The 13,194-nt window shown below is 36.8% G+C and overlaps 1 protein-coding gene across 2 annotated transcripts in view; it reads right to left on the bottom strand.

The window, feature by feature from the left end:
- The window catches only part of LOC306874556 (DENN domain-containing protein 4C-like), an 86,292-nt gene that overhangs the window by 19,863 nt on the left and 53,235 nt on the right, over positions 1-13,194 (bottom strand). For both annotated transcript variants that reach the window (XM_079424696.1, XM_079424697.1), the window contains 8 exons: positions 12,120-12,264; positions 11,253-11,428; positions 11,048-11,148; positions 10,703-10,921; positions 10,063-10,208; positions 9,268-9,306; positions 8,510-8,640; positions 1,098-1,230 (listed from right to left, as the gene is read on the bottom strand). In XM_079424696.1, coding sequence (XP_079280822.1) covers positions 1,098-1,230; positions 8,510-8,640; positions 9,268-9,306; positions 10,063-10,208; positions 10,703-10,921; positions 11,048-11,148; positions 11,253-11,428; positions 12,120-12,264 — 1,090 coding nt within the window. The remainder of the gene's footprint in view (positions 1-1,097; positions 1,231-8,509; positions 8,641-9,267; positions 9,307-10,062; positions 10,209-10,702; positions 10,922-11,047; positions 11,149-11,252; positions 11,429-12,119; positions 12,265-13,194) is intronic.

Below are 13,194 nucleotides of genomic sequence, written 5' to 3'. Positions count from 1 at the left end.
AAGCGTCAGCTATCTTTTTTACAGTCTCTGCAGCATACAATGGCTTACACACTGAAATACCACTATGGTATCTCCAAAGAGCACTCAACCACAGAATTAGCAACAGTTGTGTTTGGGGAAGTTATTCTGTAGTTTGTTAAGATTAGCTGATCGTTGGTTACTGTTTAACTGCTGCATGCACAGCAGAGTCAGTAAGAGCAAAGCGCTTCTCGACTCTCGAGTGCTGGAGTAACTGATGTTATGACTAGCACACAATATACAGCCTGAAATAAAAAACTCTGCTGACACGGAGACTACTATTGACCCTACACTAACGGGTAAAAAATTTGGAATCGGTTTAATCTTTCTGAATGTCTCTTTTGCAGTTAATTAGTAATTAGTATTTATGAATAATTTTTTTCTCAACCCAAACTTTGTAATGGTAGTGTATCACAGTTTCCACAAAAATATAAACATTTAACATGTTAACTGGAGAAAAACAAACCCCCCCCCCGTTTTATTTATTTATTTTAATGCATTATTATTATTATTTTACCTAAAACAGGGTGGTGTGACCACTATGGAGCGCTATAAACACATTTATGTTTATTCATATGAGAAGCCAGAGGGTGCCATCCTGCAAAAAATCTAAATTTGTCTCAGAGAGGTAAAATAACTTAAAAGGTTCCAGGAAATCACTTAAATGCATCTAGCTACCACTATTAGATAATGCTTTGATTGATCAAACATGAAGACAATAAGACGACAACAACTCACAACTATGACAATGTATGTACACAATAAGTGCACTGTATCAAATTTTTAACTTAAATTAAGTACATAGTAGTTAAGGCCACATCATATGAAGCGGGACTGAATTATTAGTTGTTATATTTCTTAACAGCTGTACTTTTAATGGTTCTAATTAAGAGTCATTATGTCACATCTTTGCCATGAGTGCTGAATTTTAAAGCTGTCAAGTTAAAAGACTCTTGTGTATTTTTTAAGACTCTTGTGTAAATGTAATGTGAATCGGTCATGCACAGTATAATCTGGAAAAGTCTGGGTACGGTAGCATACCAGAATTTCTAGTATGGTATACGTAAGAAATTCTTCACCTGTTTGGTTCTCTTGGCTAACAGGGCAGGGCTGCTGGACACACTGGCCCCTGCGGCTCCTGTACTCAGTGCTGGTCTCAGCTCTTGTGGACAATCAAACAGCTCCAACCGTAAACTAGGGAAATTCTTATAACTGTGGAAAAACAGATAACTTATAATTAGAGAAGCACAGAATAAAATCAGAGTGCTAGCATAAAACCTCAAAATTAGTCTGTGGTCAATCAAAAAGGTCAAGTCTAGTCAATACTAGGGATGCTCCGATCGATCGGCCGGAGATCGGTATCGGCCGATATTCACATTTTATGACTCGATCGGTATTCATACGTTTGGCCGATCTCATGTTCCGATCACAATTTGATGACGTCAACGCGTGGCGACGTATATGATGCATGGGGACATATGCTGCAGTCATCGCCAATATGGAAATCCTATGACATTTCAAGAAACAATGAAAAATTGTTTGACTATATGTCGTGTATGTTTTGCATTATGATACTATGAATGTATGGTTCATTTTTAACAGCAGATTCAGTGACGTTAGAGCTGATCTGCGCATTACTGCAGGCGTCTGCGGAGCGCAGGTTTAACGGCACGGGCACCGGAGCTGATCGCGGCCGCTCTATGAACGTTTATTAATAAAACAAAATATCTTCTCTGGTCATATTAGCATACTCAATCGCATTAACAGAGGCTTTACTCCTTTTAAACTTTATCTGAAATGTCACCGTTTCTGTCACTGCAACTTCCCGATCAGGCGAACACACACACAAATGAAATTGTCTGCCTAATGAAAAAATATAGTTAATATTGCATCATTTATGATTTATTTTATCCACCGGCGACCCAACCGCAAATAATCAGAATGCATTTTTTTATTACCCGACCCATCCGCAGCGCCCATGGATTTCTTTTGTACGCTATTTAAAACACGCAGCGAATTCGTTCAACTGCATTTCCTTTCCCTGCTCTCTCTTCATCTCTCTGTCACTCACGCGTCTCTCCCTCACACACACACACACACACACACACACACGCACACAGCCCCTCCCCTCCGTGCACACCACATCTGTCTGGATCATCTGTGGAGAGAAGACGGCTGGCGAAAGGTTGGTATCTCGTGAACACTTTTAACACACAATCACAGATTAAAAAGTGCTATAAAATATTTTATATTCTGAATACAATAGTTTCAGTGTTGATGTTACTGTAAGTCCCGACCCTTAGCAAACGCGATTGCGCCTTCTTTAGAAAGTTAACTAGTCGCAAGTTTGCGGTAAAATGTAGGCTAGCCTAGTTGGGTTGTCGAGGTCAAAACACTATATGTAGCAGCTGTGAATCAAATAAAAGTATTATAAATTATGTCGTTTCTTTACTCTTACACCGAATGTTGTCCTTTAGGGGATCCAATCGTATCCCCTATCCAATCGTTCTTTTCATCTGCAAATTTTAAAATATTCACAAGTCCTTTTCCTGGAGTCGAATAAAATCTGGAGTCATTTCAGGTCAAGTCAAGTCTGAAGGCTATAAAAATGCGAGTCCTAGCCCATCTCTGCCTTGGGTTGCATCAGACCCAAGCGTTCCCCCCCCCCCCCCCCCCCTTTAAAACTGTGGTAAAATAATAATTTTTGCCTTTATTATGACAGGACAGTGTAGAGATGACAGGAACCAAAGTGGAAAAGAGAGAGGGCGGTGGCATTGGGAAAGGTCCTCAAGCCGGGATTTGAACTCGGGATGCCCATAGCGCAACAGTGCTATATATCGGTGCGCTGCCCACGTGGCTATTGCTGCCGACACTGCTCCTGTTTCCTACCATCACAAACATGAAACCAATCCCGTCAACTTGCTGGAACGGACTTTTCATATTATTATCTCCACTGGTCATAAATTTACAATGTGTTTTTACAGTGTTGAGCAATGTAGCCAATCACAGACATTTCTATTTTTTTTGTTTGTTTTTGTTTGTGTTTAGACAGAATCCACTCACTCAAAATGGCAGATTTTTGTTCAGTGATGAGTTATGCATGTATGTGTATCATCTCATTAAAACAAACATGTAGACGCAATGTAAATGTGAGATTAATTGTGCAGTGTTGTAGAGCTTATAGCTTCACTGATTACAATAGTACATTGTAGCATTATACTAAACTAAGATGAACGAGAGCTTTTTAGTGATTTCAAGGAGAGTGCTCTTTGTAGGCTACAATTACATTAAGAATTTGAAAAAAAAAAATTCACTGGCACATTCACTCTCTGAAAACGATTTGTCCAATATTGCCACTTGCCATTGTGCAGCGTTTACTACTTCAATTAACTTAGTGAAAGTGGAGTAGGTCCTGGCTGGCGTTATTGAGGATAATCGGGAACTAGTTAGCATATTCATGGATTCGCATATACTAAATGAGGTAAGTTTTTTTTTTTGTATTTTCACAGGAAAAAAGCATTTCAATGTCATTTTGCTTATCAAAGATGAGTTTAAATGGAGAAAAATAGTGACTGCGGGGGGACTTGAATTATTCTATAGTTCATTATCTTTTCAAGCATTATAACATGACAAATCTTTATTGACCTTTGCTCTCATATACAATAAATATATGAAAGCATTGTAAGAATATCGACAGTAAACCTAAATAAATAGGTGCATTCTTTTGTGCATATAAGAGTTAAAGACACTGAATGGGACTATTTAGTACAATGTAGTCCATGTGCAAAGTTGAAAATAATTATTTTGATGACACCATTTTATATTAGATAGAGAATAATATGTGAGTAATTTGGATGTTGTTGTATATATAGGTTTTGCTGCTTGATATGTTCAATGGGTAAAAGGACTTTTCATTTACATTCTTGCCTTGCAACCGTCGCATTGTACTGTTCGATTTTTGTATTTACATTCTGTAGACATTTCACAAACTCAAACTTGAAATACGAATGCCTTAGTGTTTTTCTCCTATAATAGCAACTCAACACAAAATACCACTTGAAAACAGCCTTGGACTACAGAATGGTCTTCATTACTGCAGGGCTCCAGACAAAAAAAATCGAGTAAGGAGCCATTGGCTCCTATAAAAGAAAAACTTAGGCGCCAAATTATTTTTTTAGGTGCCACAGAATAAAAGTGGTTTATTTTATTATTATCATTTTATTTTTCCCCCCTATTTTAACATTTCAATCATTTTGTCATGTGTTTATGTCTTATCTTTTCTAGGCTTTATCAGCATTTTAATCCATCTTGTAGATGATCAGGTCGACCGGGGGACTAAGGTTCACTTAAAGTGTGAATTAAATGTCTTTTACAACTTGAAATATACAGTCACAAAGAATTGTTCGTTACACAGAATCTGTACCAATATCATGGACCATAAGCATCACTTGGCAACTGAGTGCAGTGCATCCTATAAATGTTGTCACGTCTTTCACACATTCAGTCTGTTTTTCTTCATTAGTAAAATGCAATTTTATAGGAGAAGTTGAATCATGTACAACAGAATAAGTAAAAATATTAATATGCAACAGCGCATGAATATAGCAAAACGCTCCTCTTTATAGTTATTTTTCTAGCTGACTGATGAGTTTATGGACCCTGAGTGGTTATTCTGAGGTAAATGTATTACAATGCGATGTTTACAAGCTTTATACATTTCCTCAGTTTGAAACAATGAGCTTTTACATAAAACATTTCAGTAAGTTGTATTATAGGCTTTCTTATTGCCTACCTTTTGATCATGTTCATTTCATACTATAGTAGTAAATCGAAATATATAATGGGTTCACTTGCTGCTTTAACTGAGGTGCTAAAGAGACTCTCAGCTCGCGCGATCCGGACGCATACACGGACCGTGTGGACGCGGGGTACTGGTGTTTATATTACCGAAAGTGTGCGCTTGTGGTCCGCATTAAAGAGCACCCAAACCGCATCATTTGAATTTCGTAGCATTTTAAAGCTGATACTTTGTTTATTAAAAAGTAAGACAGCACAAAGCTTTTTGCGATTACTGGATGGCAAGTGCGCTTCAAATAACAGGAAGTCCATGCATTAACAGAACACAGCATATAGACTAAGATCTCGATAAGAAGATCGACCGGACAAGTGTAAATGCATCTGGTTGTTAAAACCACATATGGTAATTTTACTCCTCCCATAATATTAAAATAATAGACGTGTGAGAGCGTTTTATAGGCTATATGGCATGTTATAGTCAGATATGACAGCGCAATGCAACAAGCATCACCGCGGATGAGTAGCGGAGTATTTCTTCAGCAAGCGACGCGCAAACTGAATGAACCTGAAAGTAAGCCGCAGACGCTCAACACACAATCTTCTTCATTAAAAGTAGCGAGACTAGCCTATCTTTCCAGTGCTGATGCCGCGCGCTCTCTTGATATTGAAATTAGCTGATAATTAATAAAATTATCCATTGCTTTCATTGACGTGAACTCCATTATATTTGCATATGAAGCGGGAATTGAAGAACGGATTTATATCCGTTTTGCGAAGACACATTTATGTGGCCAAGTGTAAATGGGGAAACGTTTTAACAAATCATATAGATATCCGATCAGAGAAAATGCATGAAGTGACCAGGTGTAAACAGGCCCTTTCAGGTCTCTCTCACTGCGTTCAGCAGACTGTGTGCGGCAGAGACGAGGACTGTTTGAAACTCTTTTCCAGTAAAACTTTGATGCGCATCGTCTTATGTTTAATACGTGAACATAACAAAAGATGTGAGCGCAAAACAATCGGGAAAAAAGTCCTTTCATGCAAATTATATATAGTCGCCAGTGGCGACCTCAGCAAAAACTTCACTCGCAAATTAATATTTTTGGTCGCAAATGCGACCATTTTAGTCGCAGTTTGGAGCCCTGTTACTGTAAGAAACTGAAAAAAGAAAAGTTGTATATGGGGTATATTTGGGGGAGGGTGGGACTGGAAGAATGATAGATAGAGAAGCAGAGAATAGAGAAAGAGATATAAGAGTTATAGTGCAAAAAGTGCTAATGGTGAGCAAAGTGCTTGGCCAGTCTCAAGGCCGGACTGTGAGAAACAGACAAGCACTCAAATGAGCCAACAGAAGCATGGAAATAGATTATTCTACCCTTGTGCTAATGGATAAAGATGCTTTAGATGTTATTAGGGCTGAGGGAGATGTAGGGGCAAGAGAATGGCAGCCAGATAAAGTGGGAGTGGACAATAAAGTTCAATAAACAAGGTTGCCTTGTAAAAGGAATAATCATAGAGGTGCAAATTAAAGGTATTTTTCTAAAGTTAATTATAGTATTAGTTTCCAGTAATTTATCTTCAACTCGTAATTTACTAGATTAACTAGTTCCCTAACAAGATGTCAATTTCCCAGGTCTAAGATCTTAGTTGATGCAAATTCAAATGGTTAGTTCAAGTCTCCATTTGGAGAATGTTTCTCTGTCTGAGTACTTAAGAAATGATTGCAAAAGCTCGGGGCGATTCTGTAGCCAGTTAAGCCTATCATTTGGAGTGCATTCCATACACTCAGCACTATGTTTTTGAGGTTTTTGACTACTTTATTCAGATTACTTGGACTCAGAAATGAGAGAATCAGTAGGTACATCTTTTGAGACCATCAGTCACTCACCCATCTTAGCAAACTGTATGTGCATGACTTAGCAAAACTATGATTCAAATATGAGCAAGCAGCAGGCCGAACTAAACATTATTAGTAAACCTTGCAACCGCTGACTATGAATGGACATGTGACACAGTATGGAAACATAAATCATAATGTGTTTGTTCATTTAGGCCACAGGAGAACTGACTACCTGACTGAGCCTGTTTTTTCTCCACTACAGTCATCTTTTGGTTCCTTTCCACTGTCACCTTTGGCTTGCTCAGTTGGGGTTTAAAAGACAATTAATACTCAATAATGTTACTGAAAAACTTTGCAACATTTACATTGCTATTGAACTAAATTTAATCAACATTCAATCAAACTGAGCTAAATAATAATGATAAATAGTAATTTTACAGCTGAAATTGAATTTGTTTAATAATTGATGGATTTTAATTGTTATTTTCTTGTTTACTACTGTGAAGCTGCATAGCAAAAAGCAAAAAATAAGAAAAAAAGCTTTTTTTCCCCCATCAAATTTCTGATTATGATATTCTTATTATCTTTATGGACTGAAAAATATTTGCCAGCTGTTGCTTGAGATGTTACTTCACTCTTAATACTCAATAATGTTACTGAAAAACTTAAATAACTAAATTTAATCAACATTCAACCAAACTGAGCTAAATAATAATGGCAGAGGAAGACATTGGTAAACTTATAAAAATGGTTTTACAGCTGAAATTGAATTTAATAATTGATGGATTTTAATTGTTATTTTCCTGTTTACTACTGTGAATTTGCTTAGCAAAAAAAAAAAAAAAATCAAATTTCTGATTATGATATTCTTATTATCTTTATGGACTGAAAAATATTTGCCAGCTCTTGCTGTGAGATGTTACTTCACTCTTACACCAAGGCACTTGCAAGTTCTCGAACACAACTGACAGTACATATGGTCACATGTAGTAAAGTAATATATTTATCTTATTTAGGTTTCTGTCAATCAGAGTACATGCAGTTTATGAACATTAATGATTTAATTTTTAATTAGTGATATTGATGAAAGTGAACTAATGTTTAGAAACCCAAACTTTAGTAAATATCTTAAAAAAAAAAAAAAAGGTTATTTTTCCTAAATTATTGTTTTTGTGGAACAGACAGTCTTTGTGCTAAAGTAGGTGATACAGTCATTATCTGCTGTAATTTCTATGAGCGGTTACTTAAATACTAATACTACAAAGAATATGAGCCAACTTTCACAAGGAGAATGGCACCTACTCCAAAAATCGCCCAACTATCTATGAATCCTCTGCAATTTCTTGCAAACATTCAGTGATGATAAACTACTGCACTATACTGTACATTTTATCACTGTGATAAGCAGTGAGGTGTCAGAGAAAATTACAGTGTTTGACAATGTTTTTTGTGAGTTCACACAATAATGATCTTTAGTTGGCATCAACAGCCTCGTGGGTAGCGTGCCAACAAATAGCTTCTTCAGGCTTCCCGAGTTAAAGTTCTACTGTTCTATCACAATAAAGCCAAATAAATCTGAAAAAAAAAAAAATATATAATAAAGTGTTAAATTAAATATTTCAGTAGAGAAATATGGAGTGATCAGCTACCAACACAGCACCAACACAAACTACACAAACTGTTTTCTCTCATTTGCGTTCTTCTTTGTTAAAAGGTACATGCTATTTTATGTTTAACTTAATTTAATTTTAATTTAATTTTTGCTCTTGTACTGAAACTGATATTGTGAATCATGGGATTTCACTGGGATTGTTACTGAAATGATGGTATTGTAATATCGCTATGTGTTTATACCTATATTTGGGAGGGGGGTCAAGACCATCTTCTGGGGGTGGTTCCGGAGGCATGACGAAGACTGTGTGCTCACTCTTCTGTGACTCATCCAGTTCCATCAGCCTGGTGTCCTCAGATGACTCACCTTCAACCTATGCAATGCAGTTATAATCTTAATGCATGAACCACCCGTAATGTTTTCAAACACTAATTTGTTTGATAAAATAATATGTGGCAATTTAAAGAATTGGTCCAATATGGTTGACCAATTGTTGACCAATATGGTCAACAGAAACAATTTTTTTTTTTTTTTTTTGGCTTTCACTTTTAACAAAGCACTCTGGCTTGTAATATCCATCAGCTTGCAGACAATTCCTGGAACTTTCCATTACTCTCTCCACATTATTCCCATGCTAAGAGTGTTTAGATAAACGATGTGCCAATGCACCCAACAGCAGATGGCAGAGAAAAATTATTTACTCCACTAAACCAACTGCTCTGCATATGAAGACCAATAACCATCTGTTCCTACATCTCCCTTAATTGCAGGTCTAAGACTAAATGTCCTTAATCACAGTCTTTAAAGCTGCCACCACAAAACAGATCTAAGGTCAGTAAAATATGGGCCATGTCTAACATCATTGTTTATATAAAAAGAAAAAAAAAAAAAAAACACTTGGCCAGTTTGTGTCTTTGCTTTACTTTGCCTTACATTGGATGTAACACTAATATGACATCAAGCATGACACAGAAACACCTAACTGATAGGAGTGGCTCACCTTTGTACCCTTTTCTGTTCCTTTGTCGGAAGGAAAAAGCTGAAAGAGAGACGAGGGAAACAAATTCAATAATAGGAAACTCTGCATCCTCTGTTCTTGCCATTGGGAGATAAGCTTCCTATTAGTGCTTCAGAAACTAAAATACTTACATTTTTTTAGAGCTTGTTTTTTATTTTATTTATTATTGTTTTGTTTTTTTTGCATTTTGTACAAAAATGCAGTGTTTCACTCTGAAAAATTTGCTGTATGATGGTGGATGTTCAGAGTGGTTGCCATATTGTTATGGGGTATTTTAAGCGTTTGTTAGCACTTTACTGCGTTGTTGCTAGTGTAGAAACCAGGGCATTGCTATAAGGTTTCTAAAGTGTTTTGAGTTAGAACATTTCTATGCACTGATAGAGTTTCTAGGTGGTTGCTAGGTCAAATGAGTCCATCCCTGATATTCAAGCCAAGATATTGTGCTCCTTCGAGAAGGCTCAGGTTCTTCCTTCAGTGTAAATCCATTTTATCATCCACCAGGCAAAAATTGCAGTCTAAGTAAGTACGAGCAATAGTAACAGTATATTAGTATGCACCATTAATAACACAAAATATTTTGGTTTATTGTATTACATTACAATAAGCTTCTGCATCACCTGTCATAAAACCTGTGCCAAATGACTGTGTGGATAATTCTGCTGTGACGACCCCTAATGGGAGCAGCTGAACGAAAGAGAGAGAGAGAGAAAGAAAGAGAGAGAGAGAGAGAGAGAAGAAAAAACAGGCTTCTGCATTGCAATGAAGTCACAATCTTACTTTTCCAATGCAGTCATCAAAGAAAGCCAAGCTGGTGTCTTTGTCGCTAACAAAAGTGCATTCCTCAATGAAGCGGATGAAGATCTGAGTCTTGGTGAGCTGAGAGTAGAACTTCTGATGTGCACGATCTCTACTCTTTAAGAATCCTAAAGAAGAGAAAGTAGAATTATTCAGTGGCTAATCAGTTGCAGTAACAGAATACTTTACAATAATTACACTTTATACAGGCACATATAGAGACACGCCTTGCTATAAATTTTCATCCATGTCTGTTAGCTTTGAGGCTAGCTGTATGCAAGTGTAGTCCTAAAATCTTAACTCTTAAACAAATATAAACAGTTCTTTTATTGAGTAAACAAATGGTGCAAAGAGATTGGACAAAATGAGTGCACGATGAGTCATGAAATAAACACTCTAGAATAAGAACGTCCCTCCCTTGATACCACCTTACTAGCAATAGCAAGTAGCAAATCTTATTCATGGCTGTGATATTAACTAAAGTCTAAAAGCAAAAAGAGGAGGAGCTCTTCAATATGCCACAATAAGAATATGGGGACATCCTACAGTCTTGTGGACCTTGGACACAAAAACCAAGATCTCATATCACAACACAGGGCCACTATTTTGCTGCAAGAATTACCTTGCAGGTCATAGAGTGAGTCTGCAGCAGTAGCTTTCTCAGAAGGTGCTTGTGTGATTGGTTTGAGGTAGGTTCGGTAGCCCTTCAGTATGGATGCCATAAAGCGCAGGAATGCCTCCTGAATCTCCATCTCCAGCTCGGTCTTTTTCTTATGCCAGGTAAAGTCTGCCTCGATAGGGGTCATCTCCACCGCCAAGCCTTCTAGTGTTGCACGACGAACTGTATTGAAAAAATCCTCATATACAATAGGTCTCACGTACCCATAGTAAAAAAAAATTCAGAGATACAGCAGAGGGAGACAATTTTAATGCATAAAGAAGCTGTAAAGGTGAAAGGCGATCTTACCAGTGGCAAGCTGGTGGTGAAGATTTCCTAGAGAGTTGATGAGACCTTTGCAGGGCTTCTTTGGGAGGTTCTTCCAGTTACTATTTCTTTTTTCATCAGACCTAAAAAGGCAAATGTCAAAAATAAATAATATTCCATGCCTTGAAAAAATAACTAATATCAATAAATTCCCAAATGTTTCATCTTAATGTTCTAGGGTGCTCACAAGTATATAGTATTGGTGTCCAAGTCCACACAGACCACATCAGGTGGGGGATCGTAGAGGTCAAAGTATCTAGAGTCAACGCCCACAATGAAGGGACATGGTGCATTGAGGACCCCCGCCAGAGACAGAGGGCAAAGAGGGATATAAGGACACTGCCACTGGAATGGGAAGATCATCTAGAAGGGGATGATAATGACAATGGTGTCCCATTTATTAATATAAGAAATCCTTTAACTATTTTCATTCCCTTCTGAACAATTGTATTGAACAAAATATATTAATAATAAATATCAATGTATAATTTTTTATTCAGTTCTATGCAACAGAATAAGAATTTTTTTTGGACTAATTATCCAAATAATGTATAGTCCTACTACAAAACTATTATTATCAGAGCATGTGAGCACAGCATTGCAGGGAGCTGATCTGTGAAGAAGAGAGTAGCTGTATTTTACCAGTGTTGCCCAGTACAGCTGTACTACGCTACTGCAAACAGAAACAAGTACACTACATAGAAATTTCCTGTTGACACATTATTTGAGTAGACTTTGCTTTTCCAGTGAGTATGAGCGGTACATGAGCGGAATGCACATTCATAGAGCGGAATATTGTTTTAAGAATATTTTACTTACCCCACTGGCAGACAATTTTACTACTTTTAAGCAAAATGCCCTTAATTAATTTTTTTTCCCCCTGGAAACAAGACTAAATATCATTTTGCTTATCTAGTAAAAGTATCTTGATTTAAGAAATTTTTGATATTTTGACTAGAAACAAGACAAAAACCCTAAGTAAGATTTTTTTTTGCAGTCTGTGAAACATCGTACAAAGTGGCAAACCAATTTTTTTTTCTTCCCAAATACTCACCGCCACAACGGCCTCAGCCACCCCAGTCAGCACAGCTGGTCTCAGGGAGTGTAACAGGATCTTGCTTTCCAGCAGGATAAAGTGTAGCAGTGTGGCACAATTTTCTGGGCCTAGATTCATCAGCAGTGTGCTGTAGTCTGCTCCACTGAACAGCAGATAAGAGGAAGAGCAAAAAATTATCAAAATATCAGATGCTAATTTTACAGAAGTGCTTTTAATTCATGGTAGGAGGACATATTTCATACTGACATATTTGAAAACACTCTATAAGGTTTAGATTGTCATTGTTCCGAAAGGTGAATATTCCTTAGTATTACTTAAAATGTATTATTTACTTCTCTTTTCTCTTCAAAAGGTTTAAGAACAGAAAAGCAAGACGACTGTTCATCAGCTAGAATTTTTTTTTATCTGTGTCAGTGGTGTGGACTTCTCTATTAGCAAGAAGTTCAAAAAAAAAAAACATTAAAACTTTATAGTTATTGTTATAGTTATCGTCCTTGGAGTGAACAGACCTTAACAGTGGAACTACTTTTCTAGGATGAATTTGTGATTAAGTGTTATTTCTGTGTTTGGAATCGGCTCCATTTAAACAGACAGCAATCTCAATGTAATTCCTTGCCCAAAGACACTGTAACACTGAGTTACAAGTTATTTACTATATAGAGGTTGAAGGTGCCTATTACAGCACCTTCAGCTTAATACTAAAAATATTTTGTGACGTAATATTGATTACACTTCCAAAATTATGTTTTAGAGACTCACGAACCTTTAAATTTTATTGAACCTAGAACATTGGTCAGTTAAACCAATAACTATAGAGAGGATCTTGTAATGCCGATACCACAGGTAATTTATTTTTATTTATGAGCTCAGTCTCTGATCTGAGCTCATAAAACTACCACTACTCCAACTGAAAGGAAAAGATGGAAGCATTTGCTATGGAAAAAATGACCAGCCATTCTTGTCTGACTTCAAACTGCAGCTCTGCTGGCCAGAATTAGATCAAATGAGATTCTAAAAAAATAAAAGGTTATACATAAGTAAATAGATATGACTCCCTACATCTGGATTCATG

The sequence above is a fragment of the Barbus barbus genome (assembly GCF_936440315.1).
Source record: "Barbus barbus genome assembly, chromosome: 1".
Lineage (NCBI taxonomy): Eukaryota > Metazoa > Chordata > Actinopteri > Cypriniformes > Cyprinidae > Barbus > Barbus barbus.
This window is presented reverse-complemented; position numbering and strand designations above follow the sequence as displayed.